The sequence below is a fragment of the Megalobrama amblycephala genome, linkage group LG10 (genome assembly GCF_018812025.1).
Source record: "Megalobrama amblycephala isolate DHTTF-2021 linkage group LG10, ASM1881202v1, whole genome shotgun sequence".
NCBI lineage: Eukaryota > Metazoa > Chordata > Actinopteri > Cypriniformes > Xenocyprididae > Megalobrama > Megalobrama amblycephala.
Window position 1 is genome coordinate 27,422,797 of NC_063053.1, and position 19,792 is coordinate 27,442,588.

Genomic DNA, 19,792 nt, shown 5'->3' on the forward strand with positions numbered 1-19,792 from the left:
GTAATGGAAATGAATGTGTTTTTAAGCCTCGTTAATTTAAATATTCAAGCACAAGAAGATGCAAAAAAGAACTCAACTCAAATTGAGCTCTCTTTCATGTATTCTTGCACTTGAACGGACATATTCACACAAAATTTATTCATTTTACTCGGAAAGTATCCTAGTAAACATCGTCTGTTATTTGAACATAAACAGTTGAGAAATAAAATGTGTTTGTAACAGTATATTGGATCCGTGCAGCTCTTAAAGTGACAGCAGCCTAATAAACATGCAGCAGTTGTTGTTTTTTTATGTTAATCAAACAACAAAGGAAAAAAATCACTCATTGCTCTTGACTGAATAACGTTTGTAACTTTAATAAGGATTAATCTATATTTAATTTATACAGTGAAGAATATGCAGTGCTATTTTACATTTGATTATTCATTTTCTCTACCTGAAAACTACTGTTAGACTTGCCTGGAAAACATGAAAAGCAGTGTTTATTTTATCTGTATATATGTTCTATTGTATTTGTGCTATTGCTTGCAATTTTATTATTTGTTCTTATTTTATTATTTAGAGTTTACTTGTCTTTAACAATATTTGAAACTTATATGAGTTAGGCTAGTAGTTTTTGGTGACACAACCTTATTTATAAAGGTTATGGGTCAAAAACAATGATGATAATAACTAGGCCTGTTTTATTTATTTATTAATTTTTTTGTGGTGGGGCCAGTGGAAATTTTGGCTGGACAAGTTAAAATTTGAACCAGAAAAATCCTTAGTATTGAGTCCTGAGAGGGCGACATGTGTTGCATTAGTGAGTATATATATATATATATATATATATATATATATATATATATATATATATATATATATATATATATATATATCTTACAAGTGGACATGAGAAAGTGTAAAATGCTTAAAAAAGCAAACAAAAATCACAATATCAAATCAAAATACATGTAGAATCGCAATTCTTAAAAGCCACAATACATATCGTATCGGCACCCAAGTATCGGGAGATACGTGTCCTAACAGAAATAGAGTCATTCTAGACCATGTCAAACAAACTCTATACAACAGACCCAGTGAGCTTGTGTGAAGTAGTAATTCAACACACATTGCTGCCAGTGAATCTTAACACACATTCCCCTGGCCAAGAAGCTGTCACACTTCATTTGATGATGCTTGTCATTACAGTAGGAATTTCTCTCCCAGAACAACACACATATAAGCCTCTTTACACAGCTTATATGCAGAAACCATGTTGCTCTCTCTCTCTCTCTCTCTCTCTCTCTCTGTCCATCATAATGTTCTTAATGGGCCCATTCGGATGCTTTTTCAGGTTTAAGCATGTCACTATGTTTCATATAAAACACCTTGTTTGAAAACACATTTTTGTGAGGAATGTTTATACAGAGAAAAGCTTATTAAGCTCAGTGTAGCAGAGGGTGCTGAAAAAACTCAGACACTGGGTAAACGGCTTGGCGTGTAAGTTAGTGCAACACTGGTATTCTGTTTTCCTTTCATGGATGCAACCTGATACTACACAAATATGATAACAACGATATATTTATACTATTAGTGTACTCAGTGGCATAACTTTGTTTTAAAAAGTGGGTGGGACAGGAATGTGTGTGGTGGTGGTGGGGGGGGTGTATTGTAATTGTATCATTACAATAATAAATGCACAAAATTTATTGACATAGACCTCATGTTTAATATGATAGTTGCGTCCTTACATCTACTATAATACAATATATTGTTAGTCTCGAGAGTATTAACATTAGTCAATAAATACGTGGATCCGCAATTATTGTTAGAATGTCCTAATGGATGAGGGGTAGAATTTTTGTTCAGTGTGCCAGAGGTTCTGGGTTCGAATCCGGCCTTGTGTAATTTTTTTTTTTTTCCTTCTCATTAAAACCAAAGATGTTCATCAGTGATTGTATATTGTTGCATGTGCCCTGGGTCCATGTTCTATTGTCATCATATGGACTCCATTTCCTACAATTCCCCATCTAGGAACCAGTCACACCTGTTTCCCATAAGTGACACTTTATAAGCTGCACTCAGACACACACACATGGCTGAGTATTGTTTAGCCATTGGATTGCATTCCGTTTGTTTCTTGTCCTGCCTTGTCTTGCCTAGCCTGTGTTTTGACACTGGACTGTTTTGTTGTTTTTGATCGTTTGCTGCCTGCCTTGACCATTGCCTGTGTTTTTGGATTACTCTTTTGCCTTGCCTTCCTGTTACTGTTTGCTGGTGATCAACCTACTGCCTGTTTGACTACGCTCTTCTTATGAATAAAGCCTGCACGTGGATCTCCAACTCCGTTGTCCCGCTCCTTACATTATAGAATACTCAGCCATACCAAGATCCAGCGGCTTTTATGAGCATTTCCAGTTATAAACAATCCATTGAGGAATATGTTCATCAATTCTGTGAGTTATCGTTTCAAGTTCCATTTGATGATGTGGCTTTCCGTTTTGGCCTTAATGAGCCCATAAAATCCTGGTTTCCTGAAGGGAAGTTCAATTGCAGGCTAAGGGACTTCATGGATTATGCCTTAATTTTGTGTGGTTTATCGTTCACTGTGGGGGAAGAAGAGAACTTTAAGAGTTCCCTCACCAGAGCCTGTTCATGTGATGGCTGCATTGGAGACCGTTCCTGTATTTACAGCCATTTCAGAGCCTCATCCTGTCTCAGCAGAGTCTTGTCACATCTCAGCAGAGCTTCCAGAGCCCTCAGCCGAGATGGCTGCCACGCCAGAGCCTTCAGCCGAGATGACTGCCAGGCCAGAGCCCTCAGCCGAGATGGCTGCCACGCCACAGACCTCAGCCGAGATGGCTGCCACGCCAGAGCCCTCATGTCTGAGCCCTCAGAGATTGCAGCGTTGGCCATTATGGCCACTGCCATTTGGTGTGTACACTGCACACACATCAACTCCAGTCCTAGAGCCTGCTTCAGTCCATGAATTGATGCCTGAGCCTGCTCCAGTCCACAAGTCCACTCCAGAGCCCACTCCAGTCCATGAATCCGCTTCAGAGCCTGCTTCAGTCCATGAATCCGCTTCAGAGCCTGCTCCAGTCCATGAATCTGCTCCTGAGCTTGCTTCAATCTATGAGTCCATTCCTGAGTCCACCTCTGTCCATGAGTCCAGTCCAGAGTTTGTCCCAGTCATCTGCCCTGCTTCAGTTTCCAGGCCGTCTTCCTCTCCAAGGACCTGGCCCTCCATCCCGCCCCTGTTCCGCCTCCACTCCACTTCCCTCCTGGACTGTTTAGGAGTGTCTGGAAGCCACTCCTTTGAGGGGGGGGCTCTGTTACATGTGCCCTGGGTCCGTGTTCTATTGTCATCATATGGACTCCATTTCCCACAATTCCCCATCTAGGTACTAATCACACACTCACACCTGTTTCCCATCAGTGACACTTTATAAGCTGCACTCAGACACACACACATGGCTGAGTATTGTTTAGCCATTGGTTTGTATTCCGTTTGTTTCTTGTCCTGCCTTGCCTTGTCTTGCCTTGTCTTGCCTAGCCTGTGTTTTGACACTGGACTGTTTCCTTGATTTTGATCGTTTGCTGCCTGCTTTGACCATTGCCTGTGTTTTTGGATTACTCTTTTGCCTTGCCTTCCTGTTACTGTTTGCTGGTGATCAACCTACTGCCTGTTTGACTGTGCTCTTATTATGAATAAAGCCTGCACATGGATCTCCAACTCTATTGTCCCACTCCCTACATTACATCAAGAGCAGTGTATTTTGTTTTGTAATTTCACTGGAATTAATAGAGAGTCTCCGGCCACAACAGCGTTAGCGCTCATCCGTGTGAAGACTGCGCAGTGTACACGAACGCCAAGAGAACACTGTTACACCACTGATAACAGTGGCAACGAGCACTCAACATGATTTCAAAAACCACACATCCCCGCAACAGATCACCTATTTAACACAAACGAATGAATTACTAATCAACTAAAGATGTTTCTTTTGGATTAGTATACATCCGTGCCACGAGATGTTTTTTAAAAAGTGGTGGGGACAATATCGACCCTGGCAAAAAGTGGTGGGGACATGTCCCACCCATCCCACCCACAAATTACGCTATGAAGTGTACTGTAAATGTTGCTAAACACAAGCCGGACATGTTTTTTAAATTTTTTTATTTATTTATTTATTTTTAATGATAAGAACAAACAGAATTCACTGAAACTTCAGACGTTACACTGCAGGATGTAAATATTGAATATTTAAAGGTGCCCTAGAATTAAATATTGAATGTATATTGGCATAGTTAAATAACAAGAGTTCAGTACATGGAAATGACATACAGTGAGTCTCAAACTCCATTGTTTCCTCCTTCTTATATAAATCTCATTTGTTTAAAAGACCTCCGAAGAACAGGCAAATCTCAATATAACACAGACTGTTACGTAACAGTCGGGATCATTAATATGTACGCCCCCAATATTTGCATAGGCCAGTCCATGTTCAAGGCATTACACAAGGGCAGCCAGTATTAACGTCCGGATGTGCACAGCTGAATCATCAGACTAGGTAAGCAAGCAAGAACAATAGCGAAAAATGGCAGATGGAGTGATAATAACTGACATGATCCATGATAACATTATATTTTTTGTGATATTTGTAAACTGTTTTTCTAAATGTTTCGTTAGCATGTTGCTAATGTACTGTTAAATGTGGTTAAAGTTACCATTGTTTCTTATTGTATTCACGGAGACAAGAGCCGTCGTTATTTTCATTATTAAACACTTGCAGTCTGTATAATTCATAAACACAACTTCATTCTTTATAAATCTCTCCAACAGTGTAGCATTAGCCATTAGCCAAGGATCACAGCCTCAAATTCATTCAGAATCAAATGTAAACATCCAAATAAATACAATACTCACATAATCCGACGCATGCATGCAGTATGCATGACGAACACTTTGTAAAGATCCATTTTGAGGGTTATATTAGCAGAGTAAACTTTGTTTATGCACTGTTTAAGGCAAGCGCGAGCTCCGTGGGCAGGGAGCGTGAGCATTTAAAGGGGCCGCAACATGAATCGGCGCATTTCTAATTATGCCCCAAAATAGGCAGTTAAAAAAATGAATTAAAAAAAATCTATGGGGTATTTTGATCTGAAACTTCACAGACACATTCAGGGGACACTTTAGACTTATATTACATCTTGTAAAAAAAAAAGTTCGATGGCACCTTTAAGTAGATGCACATAGACATTACCAAATTAAATCCACAGTATTGGAGGTAAAATGCTCCCTGTTCTTAACATGCGTGCTTGGGGAAATGTCTTTTTCCTGTTGTGGTGCCCTCCTTTGTATGCGACAGGATCATTGTTCCTCCACTGGCTGTTGGGCTCCATGAGCAGCATTTACAATTTAATGAAAATTTAATTCTATAAATGTCTTTAAATTGATTTAATTCTAAATATGTCTTTAAAGTGTATTTAAAGCATTATATTTTAAAACCTTTCTGACTCAAAGGCCCCCATACTCCAACACACATTAACAAAAATTGGAAGTGTTGATACTCTATATTGTCCACAATTCATTGTGTTATTCCAGAGATTTCAAACCTGTTTGTTTGTTTTTTAAATAGTTATCAAGTTGGAGTGAGTCATTGTAATTGATTGTATGTTTTGTAGTATTTCAAATAAGTTGGATTATTTAATAATTATAATAATATAATTATTAATTAATAATAATTATAATTTATTTAATAATTATAATAATGATTTTATGTTATCCTATAGCCCCCTGGTTGAGAACCACTGTTTTAAAGTATTATTCCTATGTTTTTGATAATACAATATACTGTACAGTATGTATATATTCACTCTGTATTTCTGTATTTATTCTGCATGATAACTTTCAAAATGTACTTAAAAAACAAATGCATAATTTTAACACATAATTAACTAATTAAATAGACCGGTTTAATATTTTATGTGCTTTCTAGCCAAATAAAGTAAGAGGGAGTAAAAAATATTAACTATAATATTATATAATTAGTATTACTTTAATTTATATATATATCTATATCTATATCTATATATCTCTATACATATTCCTCAATATATGTATGTATGTATGTATGTATGTATATATGTATGTATACTGTGCAATAGTCTTAGGCTGCCATTAGATGTTGTTTTAGCAATGGTATAATGACCATATATAATTATTTCTCAGCCTCTTTATCAGAATATAACCATAAAATACAGGAAATTTGTATGCAGTATTAAAACTGAAAAGAAAAAAAAAAATAAATAAAACAGCTTCTATAGAATAAAGTGGCAAGTATTTAGTGAGCAATAGCAGGAACCGGCTCTCTTAAACCTAAATGGGGTAGAACATAACTGGAAGGCCAAGAAAACTTTCAAAATATGATGAGAAGTTTCTCAGAGTTTCTTCTTTAAGAAACTGGAAGAAGTCCAGGAGGTCACACTAAATACTGATTTTTGCTTAAAGAAGCCATTTTGTTCAGTTTTTTTTTTTTTTTTTTTAAATATGGATTGTCATTAAGACATTGCCAAAACAACAAAGCTAGTGGTGGCTTTTGCAAAGTACTGTATATATTCAGTAATACTTATCATCTGCAACTGCAAGATCAATGTAAATAATCTGCCGTCACATACAATCACATTCACTGCAAACTACCTCTCTTCTTTCTTCACTCTGTAAAGCCCCTAATGACAATGTAACAAAGACGGATCTCTGTCAACATTATATAAGTCATCTTCTAGGAATTCAGCTAAATAAAAAAGAAAATCTTTGTTTTTTGATTGCAAGATTTTGATTTTGTTGATTTGATTGCTGTCACATACTAAATTCTATTCCTCAGGAATAAATTCCTTCTTTTATGAGAAAGAAAAAGACAGATAAAACAAACAAATGTACAAAATCCATAAATCACTCATGGGAATTTTGTTAAGGGTGCAGAAAAGCAAACACATGCTGGATTCGATCTGTTAACAGAGTTACTTCTCACTTGTAAATGGTGAATTAAGGACTTTAAATCAAAACATGCGTCCGTGATATGTGCGGACTTTCTGTATTCTGTCTTCTTCAGTTGAAGTGGAGACAGGTACGGCTGCCTACACAGATGTCACAAAGTGAGCAGCCACAATCTGACTGCGATTAATGGAGCAACAACAGAACATAAATGTGAGGGAGCCTAGCCAAGACATCTGGTAGCACTCCAACCTGCTGTCCAAGAGAACAGAGGAATGAGCCAAAGAGAGGAAGAAATGTCATTCCATGACCTTGGTTAAGAAGTTAAGTATGGGAGTATAAACTAACCAAATTGAAAGTGATCATAAAAACTTTGAGAACATCCTCCAAAAACAAAGGGGAAAAAATAACTGAATTATAAACAATCGTAGAATTCCTTTTTCTCTCGCTCTCTCTCACTGCCTGAAGTTTTTCAGCTCCATAAGTTTCCATATGCGCTTTGGCTGGTTGTATAATGTTATTTACATTGCTTAGCTGTAATTAGGTGGATAAGAGCTGTACTGTGATCCTGAGGCTGATTGCTGTCTGAAAATCATGATAAAACTCTGGTTCATTAGAGTGAACATTTTAGGAACAACCTTTGTGCTCATGTCATGTCTTTACTTTACAAATAAGGCATTCCTCTGAAACATCAATATTAACATTTATTCAATTTGGCTACTAGTTTTGTCAAAAAAAAAGAAGAAGAAGAAAAAAAAAAAGTGGCTTGCATTAATAGTATGCATTTTTAGTATGTGTGTTCTCTGGGAATTAAAGTCATGACCTTTAATGTTTCATAAACATTCATACATAATGTGTTTTGAAGGGGGAAAGCCACATACAGTACTTCTATGTTTTTTTTCCCACATACTTCTATAGACTGGGTTCATAGTTGGAACAGTAATGTTGGTTGGTAGTTTTTGTATCTCTGGAACACTTAAAAGGAGCTTTCTTAGTAACTTTAATTGAGTTATTTAACTTGATTTAATTACAATTTGTGTCCTTTTATCTCTTTGGAATTCATTTCAATTCACTGTTACATAAAACGTTTATGGTAACACTTTATTTTAGTGCCGTAGTTACACATTACTTCATGTATTTACTATAGTAATAACAGTAAATTATGCATAATTACAAGTAAGTAACCCTAAACCAAACACTAACCCTAACTGTAACTCTATAGTAAGTGCATGCAGTTAATTAATAGTACTCAGTACTTATTCGAGTAATTACAATGTAACTACAGCACTGTAAAATAAAGTGTAACCACATTTATTCTTTACTTTTCCTTTATGCTTTCTTATTTTATATTAGTGTTAAAGGTGTTAAGTTATAGTCTAAAACTTTTTAAAAACCTTTCTAAAACATTTGTTTTATTATTATTATTTTTTAAATGCAAGCAATCTAATGAGCTCATATTAATTGAGAGATAACATGGATTATTTGTATTTGGAAAAATGTATTTGTCAAACTGCTGCTTCATAGTGAAAGTAAAAAGATGATTAAAAGGGGTGAAACATACTTTCATTTATACATACACTTTAACCGAAAATCTTGATTTATGGACACATTATGCATCAACTTAAAATACAATTCAAAAGTTTGGGGTTAAGTATGTTTTTGTTGTTGTTGTTTGCTTGTTTTGAAAAAAAAAAAAAAGTTTTATTCAGCAAGGATGCATTAAATTTATCAAAAGTGACAGTAGATACATTTTTAATGTTACAAAAGAGTTTGTAAGATTTGAGTTTTTAAGATTTTTACAAAAGATTTATTCATCAAAGAATCCTGAAAAAAATCACAGAATCCACAAAAAAAACTATTGCAAACATGATGGGTTATATATGGGGAAAGTCATTCGGAGGGTTACATAAGTGGGGATGAACGCAGGACCTCGGCTCTACTGATGCTGAGGCTGTTATTGAGGGTGAGGGGCAGAGCAAGTCCAGGCAAGGCGTCCTCAGCAGTGCCTGATGGCAAATTAGGCATTGAGGGAACACGAAATGGAGCGAGAAACGGAGCATGTCAACAAGAGGTCAGCCTGCCATGCTACGTGTGAGGCAACAAAGAGCTGATGAGAGAAAACAAGAAAAAAAGAAAGAAAGAAAGAAAGAAAGAAAGAAAGAAAGAAAGAAAGAAAGAAAGAAAGAAGAGAACACACACCTGCATTCATTCAGTTTAAGATCTGATTAAATGCAAAATGCTGGAGACCACAAGTGAGTAATCTGTGTCCAAAAAAGAAATCTGTGGATAAATGTCAAATCTTTACTTAATCTGCAGTCATTAGGCCTATAAATGTACACTTCTGACCAAAAACTCAATTTTCTCACATAGATTTTGTTTGAATTTTCTTCATATTTAACATAGATGCCAGCTGTTGCTGCATAAGTCATTATATATACTGAGCAAAATATTGTAACAGAATATTTGGTCCAAGTGGGCCAAAGCAAAAAGTGTGTTTGTGTGTGTGTGTGTGTGTGTGTGTGTGTGTGTGTGTGTGTGTGTGTGTGTGTGTGTGTGTGTGTGTGTGAGGGACGGAGGGAGGGACGGAGAGAGGGTTGAAAATAAAACAAACAGCATATGGAATACACATCAGGCCTGATAAGCATCAGAACCACATTATGTAAGGCTAATGGCAGTCACCTTCTTCTGGTACAAAATAAACACAAGAACAAATCCCTCCAAAACAAACTTGTGTTCAAAATATTACAGATACATCTGCCAATAATTACAATTTCTAAGCATGGTCAAAAAAAAAGACTGCATTTCCTACATGGATCGGATCATACCAAAAACACAATTTAAGTTATTTATTATTATTATTATTATTATTATTATTTATGCTATATTTGACTATGACTTAACTTTACTAAGTAATTTTGCAAACAGTTTTCTATTTGAACATATTTTAAAATGTAATTTATTCCTGTGATTGCAAAGCTGAATTTTCAGAATTGTCACATGATCCTTCAGAAATCATTCTAATATGCTGATTTGGTACTCAAGAAACATTTATTATTACTATAAGTGTTGAAAACAGCTGTGCTGCTTAATGTTTTTGTGATCATTTTTTTTTGCAGGATAAGAAAACAAATCTTACTGACCCCAAACATTTGAATGGAAGTGCATGTATATGCATGCATGTATACCAATCGGGGTATGACAACAAAGTACGAGAGAGATTAGAGAGCTGACGACTCCATATGCTTTCGAAGCGCTCTTGCGGTATGTTGATGTCATACACCGACGGGTCTGCACAGACAGCACCACTTCAAGTCAAACACACCTAATGACACGCGATAGATGTTTTGTTTTTTTAAAGGTGCCATAGAATTTAAAATTGAATTTACCTTGGAACAGTTGAATAACAAGAGTTCAGTACATGGAAATGACATACAGTGAGTCTCAAAACACCATTGTTTCCTCCTTCTTATGTAAATCTCATTTGTTTAAAAGACCTCTGAAGAACAGGCGAATCTCAACATAATACCGACTGTTACGTAACAGTCTGGATCATTAATATGTACGCCCCCAATATTTGCATATGCCAGCCCATGTTCAAGGCATTAGACAAGGGCAGGACGTTTGGATCTGTGCACAGCAGAATCATCAGACTAGGTAAGCAAGCAAGAACAATAGCGAAAAATGGCAGCTGGAGTGATAATAACTGACATGATCCATGATTACATGATATTTTTAGTGATATTTGTAAATTGTCTTTCTAAATGTTTCGTTAGCATGTTGCTAATGTACTGTTAAATGTGGTTAAAGTTACCATCGTTTCTTACTGTATACACGGAGACAAGAGCCGTCACTATTTTCATTTTTAAACACTTGCAGTCTGTATAATTCATAAACGCAACTTCATTCTTTATAAATCTCTCCAACAGTGTGTAATCTTAGCTTTAGCCATGGAGCACTATCAAACTCATTCAGAATCAAATGTAAACATCCAAATAAATACTATACTCACATAATTCGAAGCATGCATGCAGCATGCATGACGAACATTTTGTAAAGATCCATTTTGAGGGTTATATTAGCTGTGTGAACTTTGTTTTATAGTTGCGAGCTCAGGGGCAGGGAGTGCGAGGAATTAAAGGGGATGCAGCCTGAATCTGCGCATATTTAATGATGCCCCAAAAGAGGCAGTTAAAAAAATTAATAAAAAAAAAAAATCTATGGGGTATTTTGAGCTGAAACTTCACAGACACATTCAGGGGACACCTTAGACTTATATTACATCTTGTAATATAAGGCCCCTTTAAATACAAACCATTATTTAAAGGATTAGTTTACTTTAGAATTAAAATGTCCTGATAATTTAGTCGAAATGAAATTAAGTTTTTTGAAGAAAACATTCCAGGATTTTTCTCCATATAGTGGACTTCACTGGGTTGAAGGTCCAAATTGCAGTTTCAGTGCAGCTTCAAAGGGCTCTACACGATCCCAGCCAAGGAAAAAGGGTCTTGTCTAGCAAAACAATTGGTAATTTTCTAAAAAAAAAAAAAATTATATACATTTTAACCACAAATGCTCGTCTTGCAATGCTCTGTGATGCGCCACGCATTACGTAATCACATTGGAAAGGTCACGCATGACATAGGCAGAATTACTGCATTGGGACAAAAAACGTAATCTCATTTTAAACTTCAAAATCGTCCGATATCATTGTTTTACCTTTTTGTGTAAAGGGCGTTTGGCTTATTCTTTGCACGTTCGCTTTGTAGACACTGGATTGGTACTTTCGTCTACGTCACGCGTGACCTTTCCAACGTGATTACGCAATGTGTGGCGCATCGCAGAGCAGTGCAAGATGAGCATTTGTGGTTAAAAAGTGTGTTTCACTAGTAAACAAGACCCTTATTCCTCGCCTGGGATTGTGTTGAGCCCTTTGAAGCTGCACTGAAACTGCTTCTACTCATTATACCTTGTTGAAGTCCACTACATGGAGAAAAATCCTCAAAAACCTTTCATTTCTTTTCGACTGAAGAAAGAAAGACATGAACATCTTGGATGACATGGGGGTAAGTAAATTATCAGGAAATTTTAATTCTGAGGTGATCTAATCCTTTAATTATATTTTAGCATAAACATACATGTTACGGATCCCTTGTTTCCCTGGACTCCATATCCCAAGATCCTCCTGTTCTCCACACCTGCACTCACTTCCCTCGTCAGCTCCTCATCATCACTCATCACCTGCACCTGGACTCTATTGTCAGCACTCCCATATATTGCACTCACTCCCTTCACTCCTCGTCCGTTCTCTGTTTTGTTAAGATGTATGTTTGGTGATCTCTGCCTTCTGTTTAATAAATGTATTGTTCGTATTGTGGAAATCCGTATCAGCCTCATCTCTACACCAGCATACGTAACAGAAGAACGGACCATAAACCGACCGGATTTCCACAAAGAAGGATGGAGATCTTCCCCAGCTCACTGGCTCCAACTTCCCCCATGCCTCTCTCTTCCCTGTCAGCTGGCGAGCGGCTCATCGGGCTCCTGCAGGTGGGTCGTTCGCTGGAGAGGTATGTGGAGGAGTTCGTTGAGCTTGCTGTTTTGTCTGACTGGCCTGAAACATGCTTGATCTCCCTGTTTCTGGATGGACTAGATGATGACACCATCCGTTTTGGTGAACCCGATTATCGTTTCTCCTTAAGCGAAACCATAAATTCCATTTTGTGGCTAAATGATTCCAAATTTTTCGTTGATTGGGTTCAGGATGGGTGTCTGTCTCTAGTCCATCCAGAAACACGGTTGGCCGGGCCAGTCAGTCAGCCACCGTCTTCCTCCGCATACCCCTCCAGCGAACTTCCTGCCTGTTCAATGCTGGACCCACACTCCTCCACTGGGTCCCGCAAGCGGAGGAGGAGGAAGCAAGCCGCTCCAGTCTCCTTGAAGCCCTCTCCAACCAGAGAATCAACCCCAGAGCCCGCTCTAGCCCTCTCCGAGCCTGCAGCTCCATCCCTGTGCGAGCCGCCAGATGATGCTGCTTGGCTCATAGACTTCTGGTCCGAGCCGAGTTCTCCAGTCTCCGCCGAGCCAAGTTCTCCAGTCTCCGCCGAGCCAAGTTCTCCAGTCTCCGCCGCCGAGCAAGCAGCGCCAGTCTCCGCCGCCGAGCAAGCTGCGCCAGTCTCCGCCGCCGAGCAAGCAGCGCCAGTCTCCGCCGCCGAGCAAGCAGCACCAGTCTCCGCCGCCGAGCAAGCAGCGCCAGTCTCCGCCGCCGAGCAAGCAGCGCCAGTCTCCGCCGCCGAGCAAGCAGCGCCAGTCTCCGCCGCCGAGCAAGCAGCGCCAGTCTCCGCCTCCGAGCAAGCAGCGCCAGTCTCCGCCTCCGAGCAAGCAGCGCCAGTCTCCGCCGCCGAGCAAGTATCTCCACGCTCCGCCGCCGAGCCCTCAGCTCCAGCCGCCGCCGCCTACGAGCCCTCAGCTCCAGCCGCCGCCGCCTACGAGCCCTCAGCTCCAGCCGCCGCCGCCTACGAGCCCTCAGCTCCAGCCGCCGCCGCCTACGAGCCCTCAGCTCCAGCCGCCGCCGCCTACGAGCCCTCAGCTCCAGCCGCCGCCTACGAGCCCTCAGCTCCAGCCGCCGCCTACGAGCCCTCAGCTCCAGCCGCCGCCTACGAGCCCTCAGCTCCAGCCGCCGCCTACGAGCCCTCAGCTCCAGCCGCCGCCTACGAGCCCTCAGCTCCAGCCGCCGCCGAGCCAACTGCTCCTATGAACTGTGTTTTTGAACCCTCCAGCCCAAAGACTGTTTTCCCTCCCTGCCTCCCTCTCCCGCCTCCTCCCACTAATGTACTCACTGTACCTCCACCTCAAGCCCCCTCGCCCAGATCTCCACCTCGGACCTCTGGGCGATTACCTTCACCCCGGCTCCAACCTCTCTCTGCTCCACCGTTGTCCAGCAGTCCACTAGTGTCACCAGTCTCCATCCTGCCCCCGTTCACACCTTGTTCCTTCGTCGGCCTGCCCTCACTTCTGGACTGCACTCCTCCGTCTTTGCTCCGTCACTCCGTCCCTCAGCTCCAGTTGGCCTCCTCACTCTCCCCAGTGTTCACTTTGTTGTATGTCGTCTGTCTTTCACTGCGGCCTTCTGGAGCACCGGCTGCGCTTCGGTCGGCGGAGCCTACAGTTCCGCCATCACCCGCCAGTCCTTCAGCGATGCCTGGGCTCAACGGCTCGAAGGCTTCGGCCCCTGACCCTCCACGGCTGCCCACGGCTCCTGACCCGCCATGGCTGCCCACGGCTCCTGACCCGCCATGGCTGCCCACGGCTCCTGACCCGCCATGGCTGCCTTTGTCCCCTGACCCGCCATGGTTTTAGACCTGCCCTGGAGACCTCCACTCCAGTCTGCTCCTCCCCCTGCTCCGGCTTGAGGTCTCCAGGGCGCCCGCCCCCCTCCCAGTTGTGACATCTACGGTGCGAGGACGCGCCTACCGGGAGGGGGAGGTACTGTTACGGATCCCTTGTTTCCCTGGACTCCATATCCCAAGATCCTCCTGTTCTCCACACCTGCACTCACTTCCCTCGTCAGCTCCTCATCATCACTCATCACCTGCACCTGGACTCTATTGTCAGCACTCCCATATATTGCACTCACTCCCTTCACTCCTCGTCCGTTCTCTGTTTTGTTAAGATGTATGTTTGGTGATCTCTGCCTTCTGTTTAATAAATGTATTGTTCGTATTGTGGAAATCCGTATCAGCCTCATCTCTACACCAGCATACGTAACAATACATCACTAGCTGAACATAATCTAGCTAATATGTATAATTTATTTACGGCTGAAATGTTGCATGTATATGTAACAAGCAAAGTATTTATCATAATGAACTCTCTGTACTCTGCTGTTGCTCATAAATACCAGTAGCGATGTTGTACAATGAGGACGTTGTCATGTCACCACCACTCACAAAACACAATGTTTAGTGAGTCAGGATCCTTACTGTCCGAATTTGTGTACCTGATTCATGACCTAGGAAGCTAGGGAGCTGATTGAGACGCACCCTTTGTCGATGCATTGTTTTTCCGCTATACAGCATGTCAGTAGATTAAAGGTGTATAGGGGCTAGTTGTCACATGCAGAAGAGGTCAAAGGCTATATCTCATTACGTTTTCACTAAAAAGCCTAAAGTTGGCTGTTTAATCACAGATTTCATTCTGCTAATTCCTGGGTAATAAAAGCAGAAATGTTTTAGACATTGAAGGGACAGTTCTCCCAAAAATTAATATTTTGTCATCACTTACTCACCCTCAAGTTGTTCCAAACCTGTATGAGTTTCTTTCTTCTGTTGAACACAAAAAAAGATACTTTGAAGAATGTTGGTAACCAGTTAGCTGACGGAAGTACTATGGAAGTGAATGGCTACTGTCAACTGTTTGATTATCAACATTCTTCAAAGCATCTTCTTTTGTGTTCAACAGAAGAAAGAAACTCATTCAGGTTTGAATGTTCATTTTTGGGTGAACCATCTCATAAAATATGTTTTTGACTTTAAAAAATAAACAACTCTGAGAAGTATTTACTGGAGAAAAAAACTGTGACGACTAGCCCAGGTTTCTATTAATTGCCATTTGTCTGCCAATATTATGTCCAGTGATATATCAGTATTACTGGTCTAGTGGAAGGTACACATGCCTGACAGAGCAGGAGGTGCAAGCTCAAATCCAGGCTAGCACATGACATTTCCTGATCCCATTCCCCTGTCATCGCTCTGCTCACCCTATAAATACAGTGAAAGTGATTAAATTATGGCGACTATTCTTTAATGTCACTTTCAGTTAAAGCACATCACTGTTACGGTCTTTTAAGACCATAAGTTTTAACTTTTAAGAGGTCATCTTGTCCTTCTCCACCCTTTCTACCTTCTTTCATCCTACACTCGCCCTTTTCCTTCTCCCCCGTGCTCGCTCCCCTCCCCTTCCCTTTACCTCCTCCCACTCGTGTTCGCAGTAAGGACACAATGTTCTTTTTGCTTGTTTGGGGAAACTGCAGAAGTAAATAAATTAGAGGAGTGGAGGATGCCGTCATGATGGCTGAGTCCAGGTTTTAGTGGAGGAAAATAAACATGATGTTCATGTGAGGTTAGGCCTGGCCGCGGCTGCTGTTCCCAAACAGTCGGCTCTATCTAAAACAATTATCACACCAGCAGACCGAGAGAGTCTGAACAAAAATTAGAATGTTGACCTAATGTGGAGGGTTTATCTGATGTGAGCTTATTATAGACTATAAAAGAAATGTTCCCTTCAAACAGGTGCTTGCCCTTCTGTGTCAGGGAACACTTGTGCAGACGAACAGACAACCTTTTCCTCACCCAAGCGTTGTGTGTGTGTGTGTGTGTGTGTGTGTGTGTGTGTCTGTTTCTGTATTTGTATGTGATCAGCTGCAGGGCTGTTTGTGGAATGGATAAAAACACAAATGCATTTGATATTCAGCATTATGACGAGTAATGACAATAAATAATCCCTTTACCACCTATAATGTTAAAGGGGTGGTTGATTATGATTTCACTTTTTTTTTACTTTATTTAGTGTGTAATGTTGCTGTTAGACCATTAACAACATCTGCAAAGTTACGACGCTCAAAGTTCAATGGAATGGGAGATATTTTTTTCTAAAGAATTCGCTGTTTAAGGACTACAACAAACAGCTGGTAGGGACTACAACGAGATTCTTCCCGGGTTAGTGACATCACTAACCCTAAAATTTACATAAACCCTGCCCCTGAGAACATATTGGGCTGCTTTAGAGAAGAGGAAGAGTTGTCATTGTAGAGTGTTCTTGCCATGCCGTCATTTTACGCCGGACTGCTTCACAAACAATTCAACTCAATTCAACGCTGGATTTGCACAAAAGACGGCACATGCTAGTCGATGAGTTGAATCAACTCCACAGCAACTATATAAATGTATCCACTAACCATTCAGAAATGTCCAGTTGCGTTCTAAAAGTTCTCTAAAACTTCTTCCTGAGTCTCTCTATCAGTGTCTGACTCCGGTTTGAACAATGTAAGGCTGAACACTGTTACTGACAATCGTCCTTTTGGCTTTGTTGTTGTTGAGCAACCAAAGCGCAAGCTGTTAAAGCTCCGCCCTCTTCTGGAAAGTGGGCTCATTTGCATTTAAAGCGACACACAAAAATGCCGTGTTTTTGCTCACACCCAAATAGGGGCAAATTTGACAAGCAATAAAAAAATTATCTATGGGGATTTTGAGCTGAAACTTCACAGACACATTCTGGGGGACACCAGAGACTTCCTGTAAAAGGGGCATAATAGGTCCTCTTTAAACCCACTAAAACTGAGAGGTTTTACAGAAAGAAAGAAAAAGTTTCTTATGAAAAGGGATCCCATGTGTTTTGACCAATGAATTGACATGAAATCAAAATCATTGGATAGAGAACATATTCACAAAGTGCAATAACTTACAAATAAATATTTCAGAGCTAATCATAAGTGTATAATTGTATGGTCAGTATAGAAATTTCCATGACTTTTCAAGATTATTATTATAATTATCATTATCAATTTTTTAGTTTTTGGCTTTATTATTTTTATCTATATTTTTTAATATTTAATTAGTCTTATTTAATTTAAACTTTAATCATCTTTTTAAATTTTTAATGTTTATATTAAAGGTTTTATTTTGATCTTATGTTGTATATTTGATCTTTTGTTAGTTTACTCTCAGTTATTTTAAACAGTAATAAAACATTCACAAAAAACATAACTACACAAATATTTCAGAGCCGATCATAATTGGATTTATAGTCAGTATAGAAATGACATGACATTTCCATGACATTTCATAATTTTACACTGGTAAAACTGTATAAATGAAAATCTCAGGACATAGTATCCAACTTTTAATAATACCAACATGTTTCTATTAAATTCACATTATGCACAGATTTTGATTTAATCATGGTTATATTATTATTATTATTATTATTATTATTATTGCTTTCTAGTTTTGGGCTTTATAATTTATATTTTTATATAAAATGTTTTATTTTGCTCATGTTTTGTGTATTTGATCTTGCTTTTTAGTTTATTTAATAATTTAAGAAAACCAGAGTTCATGTAGGTTAAAGTGTTCTTATAGTTCTAATAACAAGAAGAAATGGAAGTATGTCAATAAATATGTATTAATTTATTAATATTTTATTTAAATTTCAAGGCACAGTTTTATGGCTGGTTTTCATATTTATTAAAAGCCTTTTAAGTTTCAGCTGGAAACGTGAATACCCAAATTTCAAAATTTAAGCCTTTTCTAAAATGTGCCCATGTTCTTGATGAACTGACCTGTTTTTGCGATTATTCCCCAAGACACAATCTTGCCCACTTCATATAAAGAGCTAAACTCCTGTAAGAGCTGCTTTCTCAATATTTGACAGACTGTAATATCACAGCTCCATCTAGTGGCAGTTCGCAAAACATCATTTCTAAACAAGGAGAAAGTTTTGGTATTTGGTGCTTGACTTAAAATAAAATGATTGTCCAATTTGCTCATTATTTTCAAGTTTGCAATGAGGCTAAACTGAGCAGAAACACTCCTGGCTCTCACCTTAGTCTGAAAGCAGCAGTAGAGTTGGGTAAGGTAAGGGTGTTTTCTGGCCAGGGCTAGAATGCGTTTCTCAGTCATAGTGCAGTCCACATCATCATCCTGCAGGATGACATCTTTCTTCAACACTTTCACCGCAAAAACCTCATCAGTGCCTCTTAACTCAGCCAGCATCACCTGTACACAAAGACAACACTGCTCTAAGACTGCTGGGCCCTTATTACACAGCAGACAAATCTGGTACCTATATGCAGAAAACAGAGGTCAGAATTTCACAAAGCTCCACCTTGCCGAAGCTGCCTTTCCCAAGTACTTTGATGAAAGAGAAGTCTTCCAGCATCATCCTTTTGGTCTGGACGGTCTTCACCTCTCCATTCTCTCTCGCCTCCCCCGTCTCCTCTGACCCTCCCTCAGTCAGAGAGGAGGACGAGGCTGGCTTTAGCTCTTCACCGCGATGGTCAAACGATAGTGCCTTCCTGATATTCTCCAGGTCCTTTATATCTGCAGACCACAAAACAAAGAGCCAAATCACATCATATGCTATATGACCCCAGACTGAGTCACATATACAGTTGCATTCTTCAGTTTGTACAAAAAAACAAAAACATGTTAACTGTAATGTACAGCAAAAAGTACAGCAAAAAGTGACAGTAAAGACATATATAATGTTACAAATGATTTCTATTTCATATAATGCTGTTCTTTTGCACTGTCTATTCATCAAAGAATCCAGAAAAATGTATCACGCAAAAATGCAGCACAACTGCTTACAATATTAATAATGATAAGAAATGTTTCTGAGTGCCAAATCAGCATATTTGCCTGTGGAAAGTTCATGTGATGGATATCAGAAATCTGTAAAGCACTGATTATCAAGTGCATATGACTTTTTTTTATCCATGTAACAAAAAAGCAGAATTTTAATATCCCTGCAGCTCATTTCCATATAGTGAAAGTGAATGAGGTGCTGCCAAGCTCCAAAATGACGATAAAGTACTATAAAAGTATTGTATATGGCAGTTTTAGACCATTAGTCATTTGATTTCAGTATTTTTGTCATACAAAGCGATGAAAGCATGGCAAAATTTTCCATTATAAGTGAATTACAAACTTAAAGGGATAGTTCACCCAAAAATGAAAATTCTGTCATCATTTACTCACCCTCACAGTGGTTTAGTCCCAATTTTCTGAAGAGACTTGATCGCTTTATATGATAAAC

The 19,792-nt window shown here is 39.4% G+C and overlaps 1 protein-coding gene across 2 annotated transcripts in view; it reads right to left on the minus strand.

Annotated features, from left to right (window-relative positions):
- prkceb (protein kinase C, epsilon b) overlaps positions 1-19,792 on the minus strand; it is a 135,285-nt gene that overhangs the window by 32,901 nt on the left and 82,592 nt on the right. For both annotated transcript variants that reach the window (XM_048205602.1, XM_048205604.1), the window contains exons 9-10: positions 18,860-19,074; positions 18,577-18,750 (exon numbers count right to left, since the gene is read on the minus strand). In XM_048205602.1, the coding sequence (XP_048061559.1) occupies positions 18,577-18,750; positions 18,860-19,074 (389 nt within the window). The remainder of the gene's footprint in view (positions 1-18,576; positions 18,751-18,859; positions 19,075-19,792) is intronic.